This window comes from Pteropus alecto, unplaced genomic scaffold (assembly GCF_000325575.1).
Source record: "Pteropus alecto unplaced genomic scaffold, ASM32557v1 scaffold157, whole genome shotgun sequence".
Lineage (NCBI taxonomy): Eukaryota > Metazoa > Chordata > Mammalia > Chiroptera > Pteropodidae > Pteropus > Pteropus alecto.
In genome coordinates this window covers 2,294,601-2,303,207 of record NW_006440626.1, presented here as the reverse complement: position 1 = coordinate 2,303,207, position 8,607 = coordinate 2,294,601, and the positions used below count along the sequence as shown (strand labels likewise).

Sequence of the window (8,607 nt, the reverse complement as noted above, 5' to 3'; positions counted from 1 at the left end):
CATGCCATATTCGGCGCTGCCTGGGCCTGCCCTCACAGGGCCGTGGAGCTGCCTCCATCCCCTGGCCAGGAGTGTCCGCTGGGGCGCTGTGTCCTGGCCCCTTCTGCTTGCTCCCACCACAGACCATAAAGGTCCAGCCTGGAGGTCCCTGCCCACCCTCCTGCAAGAAAATCGATGCCCAGAAAAAGTTTTGCACACAGTAGAGGCTCCATAAATGCTTGGTGAATGAATGAAGCTCGGGAACAGATAAGGAGGGGAAGGGGCTGGGGGCGCACGCAGTTCTATGTTCCTAGGGCAGAGCGGGCCGGGAAGGCAGGGCAGAGGAGGCAGCCACCACCCTGGGGACAGCTGGGGCTGTGAGAAGGGGCGAGGGGGGGTGGGAGGTGGGGAGGAAGAGGTTACTTTTAGGCACCTACAGGGCAGGGACTGGCCTGGCAAGGTCTCCCACTTCCGGACACCCGTGAGGTCTTCCTTGCTTGATAGACACTGAGGCTTAGAGAGCCTCGGGCACTTACTTGGGCTTCCGGTCCCGCAGGGCAGAGTCCTCCCCAGTCTGTCCGTGGTCCAGCCTGACCTTCTGCCTAGGCAGTGGTGCTTCCTACTGAAGGTGGGGAAAACGGCTGAAGGATTCCCTGGTGCCTCACGGCTCAGGGCCTTGGGACCGGGTTAGGAGACCCCGTCTTTCCTGATTTCCTGAGGCTTGCAGGCAGGCTGCCCTCCAGAATCCACCACGCACACTCTCAGGAGACCATCCTGTCCCTGCTCCCTGGCTGCTCCCACCCTGGTGTCAGAATGACTCCATCCCTCCCTGGCCTACTGGAGTGCCCCAGAGGCAAATATGGTCCCTTCTTCATGTCTGTCCTGGCACCACCAAGTTTTGCACACAGTAGAGGCTCCATAAATGCTTGGTGAATGAATGAAGCTCGGGAACAGATAAGGAGGGAGTGAGCCAGCTGTTTCCTACCTGGAACAGCTACTCAGGGTCGGGGCTCACTCAGCTCCCCCAGCCACTTGCTTTGTGACCACAGGCATGTCACTTCTTCCCCTCACTTGGCCTCAGTTTCCTCATGAATGAGGAGGGGGTTGGTCAGGTGGCACGTGGGGGCCCTTCTCAACCTTCCCCGTCTGTATCCTGCTTGTGAGCAGGTCTCCCCCAGGCCCTGTGTCGGCACAGCCCACACCCACAGACCGCCCAGCGCAGGCCAGGCCAGGCATAGGGAGAGGCCTTGCGCGTATTTAGGTGGATAAACACCTAAGCAAAAGCCAGGCCAGACCCATCCTCCGTCTTAAGGGACCTCAGAAGGCCCAGTGTTTTAGCTTAAGCTTCGGTAGACCCTGCCCAGGTCACTTGTCCTGGGCTTTCTTGCCCTCCAGGCATTACCAGGGGACTCGAGAGGGAGGATGAACTCCCCACCCCCAGGCCCTGTTGAGAGGGAACTGGGGCAGGCTGTCAAGGGTCCCCCGAGGGTAGTACCAATACAGCAGTGATCAAGGGGAGGAGGGCCAGCCTGACCTAGACAGTGGCTGTGGGGAGGGGCAGGATGGAGGGGCAAAGAGGACTGGTGGCCAGCAAGGGCGTGGGGGAGGGTCCTGGCTGGGGAGCAGAATGCGGTGTCACGCATAACCGGTTAGTTACCACCTCCTGGGTGCCTGTGGCCTTTCACCCCTTCCTTGAACTCTCCAACTGGGAAGGCAAGCACCACTCTTCTGGGGAAACTGAGGCCCAGAAGGGGAGTAAAGGCTCCCAGCTTGCCCCTAAGGGCCAGGACAAGAGCAGCAGGTGCGCAGTGAGGGCCCTTCGGACTCTGCAGGAACCTAGGAGCGAACGGGAGGCTGAGAAAAGGGCCTCGCGGAGCAGAGGTGGGCCCACCCGACTGAGGCTTCCTCCCACTCGGCCCCCTGCTCCTCATCGCCCAGTGCAGGGATCGCGGAAGGGCCCGCCCTTAAGAATCCTGCAGATGTGTTTGAATGGCATTTCTGTCATGGGACCTCGGGCAATTCACTGAACCAGTTTCCAGGCCTTCTGCGTGCTCTTCTGCAAAGTAGGTGACCCCAGCCTCCACCACAGGCAGTTGGGACAGTGCAGGTGGCCCGGGAACTTGCTCTGAGCCCTCCCTCCGCCCCGTCCTGCCTGTCTCTCCGAGGCTGCCCGGGCCAGCAGGCAAAGCAGAGGCTGGTTCTGCCCCGGGCAGCGGGTAGCGGGCAGCTCGATGGGCTCCAGCTCCTCCTCAGAAGCGGAGAGCAGGGGGCCCGTCACCCATCAGACCGGGTGGCTAGATGACAAAGCTTTGTCCTGGGCCCTTGGTGAGCTGGGCAGTGATGCTGCAGTGGTGGCTGCTCACCTCACCCCTCCTGGTTCCCGTTGAGGTGCCCATATGGGGCGCTTCTCTGGGCAGTTTTACCAGGTTGGGTGCGGCAGCTCGCACACCTCCCGTTTCTCGCCTCACCGCGGCCTCCTTTCTCCTCACCCCACCCAGTGAGGGTGCAGGGTCCCGTGGGGTCCCCACAGGTAAGCCTGGCTCTTGGAGCCTGTTTCTTGCTGTCAAACGGAGCTGTAAGAGGAGAGCACAGGGCCCCACGCACAGCACGTGTCCAGGAAATGTGTTCAGGGGAGCCTAGTGACAGGTGGTCTCTGGTCCCGTCTTGCTGTTTGGGTCTTGGGAAGGGGGGAAATGCCAGCCCGCTGCCCCCAGTGGTGAGGCCCAGGCCACACGGTGGTAGGGGCAGGGGGCCGGGCACAGAGCCACTTGGGCAGCAGTCTGTGTGAAGGATCTCAGCTGGGAAGTGCTGACGAAGACAAGTCTACCAGCTGATACGAGTGTGAGGCACGCATGACACAGAGACTGTCATATTCATGAGATCAACTGTTTATTGATTTTTTTCCTAAAATACTATACATTTAAAGAAACTCCTGAACCGAAAAGACGACTATTTTTGGTAATCTGTAGCAAAGGAATAAGGATTTCTGCTGGTAAGTCTTCAAGAGAAACACATACACACATTCACTTTCCAAGCAAGACATCGAGCTCCCTGGAAACATCGCGTAAATGCATAGCTTGTGATGGCGGTGGCCATTTCACCAACGTCTGAGTTACACAAAATAAAAGTTTTCCCTCCCTCCCATGCCCCGTGAGTTCAGTGTAGCTTCCTGTGGCAGTGCGTCTGCTCCCTGATGACTTAGGGCGCCCAGAAGAGACCCCTGTGCTATGGGGTGAGACCCAGCTTCTGTTTGCTCACGAGGAATACGGATGACTGAAATTTGCAATCACTGGAAAGACCTGGGAGTTTTTCAGTGTTCTGCTACGGAGGGGACGAAAGCTGGTTAGAAGCTGGACGCACAGCTGGCCGGGGAGGACAGACCACCCTCCAACCGTCTTCAGAGAGGCCCAGGGCCGATGTCCCGAGCCCGGAGCAGGCCCGGCTGACCCGCCACGCCTGTGCCCGAATGCCACGGCCTTCGAGCAGTTTAACCAATTAAACCCACTGTCAAGAGCCTTTAATCTCATTAAAACAGTAGACAAGCTCTTTAGATTCTCTGAATATCAAATAATATATACAGATATACATGAAGACATGACTTTATGTTTATCATAAAGCATCGTAATCTACAGATGCATTTGCCTGAAAAGTTAGTCTTCTCTCTTTTAACCTCCAAATCACTGCAGAATTGTTAAGAGTTAACTTTTTTGCATGAACAGAGCAGAAACAGGTTTTAAATATGGTGACTGGGGGAAGCATGGCATAAGGTTATCTCTTAAACTCATGTCTGGGCGCCCACGGGCACAGAGCACTCAGCATCAGCAGAGACGCAGCCATGACACGTCCCAGAATTCCCTACTGCAAACTCTCGCCTCACACACCGTCTGGCCAAATAAGCCGGGCAGCGGCGTAGCCAATCGAACAGTACGACACGGGAACAGAGGTGTCGCTTCCTCAAGCCTGGTGTACATCAATCTGTGCCATAATTTAAGTGTAAATGAATGGAGGAACAAGTATATAAAAAAGTACAACCGTACACAGTCTTTAAATTAAAAACCTCAGAAAATGACATGTAAATTTGTTCATTTAAGTCGCGGGTGATAAGACGCATCCGAGAAGGGATCAGTGGAACAAGAATCAGTGTAACCCACCATTGACGCGGAGGAGAGGCAGAAAGACAAGGTCAAGAATATACAGATCCATGATAAGCCAACACGCACACCGAGCAGGGGAGCGGGGAGGGGGCGGCGATGTCTGTTGTACTGTGTCTTCCTGTGTTCAGATCTCCGTCTGCACTGTGGGAAGGCTGCAAGTCTCAGGTGAAATGACCGGCTCATCTGTCTTCAAGAGACACCATGAAGCCAAGAGCAACGGAGCCATCATCTTTTACAGGAAAAAGTGGACGCCCACACAGCCGGCTGGAGGCGCCAGAGGTGCTGCCCAGGCCGATGGCTAACAGAGTTCCTGGGGCCACAGCCTCCACCCCTCCGCCAGCCAGCCTACGGGGCTGTCACTGGATCGTCTCGACATAATTCGCTGGGTACAGGCCAACCTGTCCGTTGTCCAAGCGTCCCTTGCACCAGCCCTGCTCATCCTCGTCCTCCATCTTGGTCAGCTCGTCCCCTGCAAGACAGAGAGGGGTCTTGGTGAGCCGGTAGGTGACACAGTGACTACTGGGTCAGTCTCCCTCATGTCTTAGCCCTCACCCCCGGCCCACAGAGGGTCTCTGACTTGGGTAGGAGGGGCGGGCATTCTCCGGGGAGTAAGTGGAGCAAGGACCAGTTATTTCTCTACTAAATTGCATTTTAAGCTGCCTCTGCAGGGGCCTCTGAGAAGTCGGAGACCTCTCTCACACAGTGGCTCTCAGATGCCACAGCGGCTCCCGGAGACTCTGAGGTTCACGGCTGCCTGTAGTTCTGTGCCTTTCTGACCATCATCGCAGACTGGACCGGGTCAAAAGAATCCTTCACAGGGTCATGCCACCTCCCCCTCCCCCTCCACTGCTGTCCTGCCTCCCCTGGGCCCAGCCCACCCACTCTTATTTCTCTTCCGGCACTTGTTGCCTTGGCCTGGGCCGTCATTTAATCCGGGTCCAGACGGCAGGCTGTGGGGTGGGCAGCACCATCATTCCATCTCCAGTACATAGCTGGGGCATGTCCTCTGGCTCAAAGAATCAACCCTTCCTGACACTTGGATGGAAGCCATTGGCCTCGTTCTGGAATTTTCCCATGGCTCTGTGTGTTAGGCGGTTTGATTTATGTTTTGTTTGTTCAAACATGAAGGAACCTCTACCATGAGACAGGCCCTGGGTGGCAGACGAGATACGGAGACGGGAGACAGATGGAGCCCTGGGTATTAAGGAGACAGACAAAGGGACAAGGACCACAGGTGTGATCGGGGCTGCGGTGGGGGAAGGGCCAGATCTGGTTTTCCTGTTGAGGGTGCACAGAGCAGCTCAGAACCAGGGAACAGGCGAGGAGCCGCCGGGTGCTCTGGCCAGTGAGCACCCTGCAGAGAGGGCGGGGGAGCCACCAGCTCAGGCTTCTCAGGGGCAGGACAGGGTTGGTAGCCCCGGGCATGGTTTTGTCTATTGTTCTGTTTGCCGCTTTGTATTTCTCGTTGGCATTTTGGTCCATTTTTCAGGCATTAGCTGCAATTTTTCCAGGCTGTTATGCCTCGTTTAGCAACACTTGCCTGACTGTTTTATGCTGCAGCAATACTGATGAAGATGCCTGGGGGCCAGTACCCGGGCTGCTAGGCTGCCGGGCTGGAATTCCAGAGCCGTTGCTCACGGGCTAAGAGGCCTGGCAAACTGCCCAGCCCCCTGGGCCCTGGTGGACAAGGTGCTGTGGGGACCACGAGTTACAACATGAAAAGACCCAGCACAGTGCCCAGCGCGTGGTGGGAGCTGCCATTACTCCCTTATGAGATGGTAATTCCTCCTGGAGCCAGGCCCCAGCTGGGCCCTGGGCCACCTCCTCAGCCCCGGCTCGGCTCGTGTGAATCAGACTTAGTTAGCAACAACCTAGTGCCTGCAGGGGGCCACAGGGCGAGTGACACGAGGGGCAAACCTCTTCTCCGTCCCTGCTGGCCTAGGTGCCCCCGGCAGGGCCCTCGCCGTGAACACTGGCCTTTCTCTCTTCCTGTCCTTGCAGGCCACTAGGCCCCCGGGCACACAGCGAGACGCCAGCAAGGTGATGCTTCTGCGTGGTGGAAAGTGCACCCAGAGGAGTGGGAGCAGCCAGAGCCCGCTACAGACAGAAGAAAGCAGCGCTGGCCAGGAACTAATGTCACATCGTAAAAAAGAAAAACAACACAGAAACCAGACAAAACTGACGAGAAAGCTCCAAGTTGTGAAAATGTGAACCGGTGACTAGAAACGGTCTTTTCAGTCAACTTGCTTCTGACAGTTCATGTGAAGCAGAAGGAAACATTTTAAATCTAAAAAACTGCCGAAAAATCTGATAGGTAAAACTGAGAAAGAATTAGAAGTTAAATAAATAAATCAGCAAAGTAAGGGGCAAACGATACCAACCAACGACAGAAAACTAGGCAGAACTTGTTCAAAAGCACAAGACAACTTCCTACAACCGGCTGGCACACCTGATGGCCAGCCCTGGGGTCGAGTGTCCGGGAACAGCTGGCTGGCCTGCTGGATTGTGGAGGGACAGAGGCTGAACCCACCTCTTCCTTCCCAGGTTCTGTGGGCCCTGCCCCGTCACCGGCCGGCGGCACCGGGGTCAGATGTGGGGGCCTGTCCCAGAGGTGTAACTCGAGCGGAGGGGCATGCGCCAGCCTTTGTGGGTTGATTCTGGCCCAGCTGCCCCTTGGAGGGGTGGATGCTGGATCTGGGGTGGCTTTGCAGAGGGGACAAGGCAGAAGAAGGAATCTGGTTCCCCTTTGAGCCACTGAGGCGCTAAGCGGCTCAAGCCTCTAAGACACGAGCTCTAAGTCTTTTCAAACCGAGTTACAACCCATCTGGTGAAGTGCAGCCAGTGTTGAAAAGTAAAAAGACACAGGACAGAAATCGTCTGCGCGCAGAGCCACGTAACCCGAGCGCAGACTGCTCTGTGGTTTCGGTGACTGGCACGGAGCTGTGCTAGGGTGAACGTGAATAGAGCGTGGCTGCAGGAAGAAAGGTGGAAGACGCTAAGACGAGCCTCTGCTGGCTCAGGGCACACACTGAGTGCGACTCCGGGGTCTGGACAAGGTGGCTCTGCCACGGGCGCCTGGTTCCAGTGCCTGGCCATGCCGTGCCCTGGCTCGGGGCAGCGCCTTGGGCAAAGGCACAGGGCACCTGTCTTCTAAACTCTGGCACCGAGCACCTGCTACTTCTGAAATGGGGCAGGGCCCCCTGGTAAACTAGCCCCATTTTACCAGGCTTCAAATCAAACAAGTCTCCCCCAGCAGGGTGGGAGCATGCGCCTGGGTGCCACTGGGGAGCCTGCCTACCGGCCTTGAAGCTCAGCTCGTCATGCTCCTGGCCCTCGTAGTCATAAAGGGCGCGGACCCGCACTTCGGTCCCCGAGGTGGTGTCCTCGTCGAATGGGTTGGAGTCCCCGTTGGCATCCGTGGAGGAGAACGGGTTGTTAGACTCGTCGTCCGACCAGTCAGTGGGGCAGCTCTGCGCCTTGTCGTAGCTGCTCACGCTGCAAGAGAGGGGACCCGGGGGCCTGAGCGTGGGGCTGGCAGGGCCGGGCCAGGGACTCCTGCAGGAGTGCAGCGCCGTCAGGTCACCGCAGAGGCAGGGCCGGCCGCCCAGCAGACCTGTCTTCCTGTGCGGGGCCTTGACAGGGGTTAATGGAGGTCAGAGAAAAAGCAACCACAGACTGTTACTGGTGCCCCCCTCCCTGAGACACAAAAGCCAGAGTGTCCAAAGCTGGCAGCTGGGCCGCCGCCTGCGGGCCTCATGCATTGCTTTGAGTGCCGAGGGGCCGAGGCCCTGGACAGAGGAAAGGAGAAAGAGCGAGCGAGGCGGGACCCAGAGGGAAGCATTTGTTCACCAACGTTTTGGCCTTAATGTCCTCCTTCTCACTGACGGTGCTCCCCGTGTCGTCCTCATCCTCGAAGGGGTTGTAGCTGGACAGTGACTGCGCTGACCGTGTGGGGTTGCTTGGGACACTAAGGTCGCTACGGGGAGAGAGAGAGCTTTCAGGGGACCCCAGCTTCAAGGCCCCTGCGATCCGGGGTGCTCCTGGCTGCAGGATCATGGGGCCAGGGACAAATTGGATGGGAGGAATATGTTGTTTAAGCATAAAAGGTTCTTTTGGCAAAACACTTGGCAGTACTTCGGCTGTTAAACACGCTCCAAGTGTGTGAGAACGAGACTCCATTCTCCGTCCTTGCATCTGGATGCCACGTGTCCCAGCCAGGAGCCCTGGGATGGAGCCCACAGGGATTCTCTCCACAGTCCTCCCTACCTGGACCTCGTCACCACTGCTGTGAGCTGGCAGGCCAGACAGCCTGTGGGGCTCTACCTGGGGAGGTGACAGCCTGGGAGGCTCGGAGCCCCACTGATGAGAGCTGGAGATAGGATCCTGGGGTGTAGCACACCTCTCCTGCTGACTACCAAAGGGGGTGTCCTCCCAGGTTCTTCTGGGCCTAGAGCTCCTAAAAACAACACCAGGC

The 8,607-nt window shown here is 57.3% G+C and overlaps 1 protein-coding gene across 1 annotated transcript in view; it reads right to left on the bottom strand.

The window, feature by feature from the left end:
* Nucleotides 1-2,851: 2,851 nt before the first annotated feature.
* The window catches only part of PACSIN2 (protein kinase C and casein kinase substrate in neurons 2), a 65,940-nt gene continuing 60,184 nt past the window's right edge, over nt 2,852-8,607 (bottom strand). Inside the window, exons 9-11 of the mRNA XM_006917348.3 lie at nt 7,987-8,109; nt 7,432-7,628; nt 2,852-4,602 (exon numbers count right to left, since the gene is read on the bottom strand). Coding sequence (XP_006917410.1) covers nt 4,490-4,602; nt 7,432-7,628; nt 7,987-8,109 — 433 coding nt within the window. The 3' untranslated portion in view covers nt 2,852-4,489. The remainder of the gene's footprint in view (nt 4,603-7,431; nt 7,629-7,986; nt 8,110-8,607) is intronic.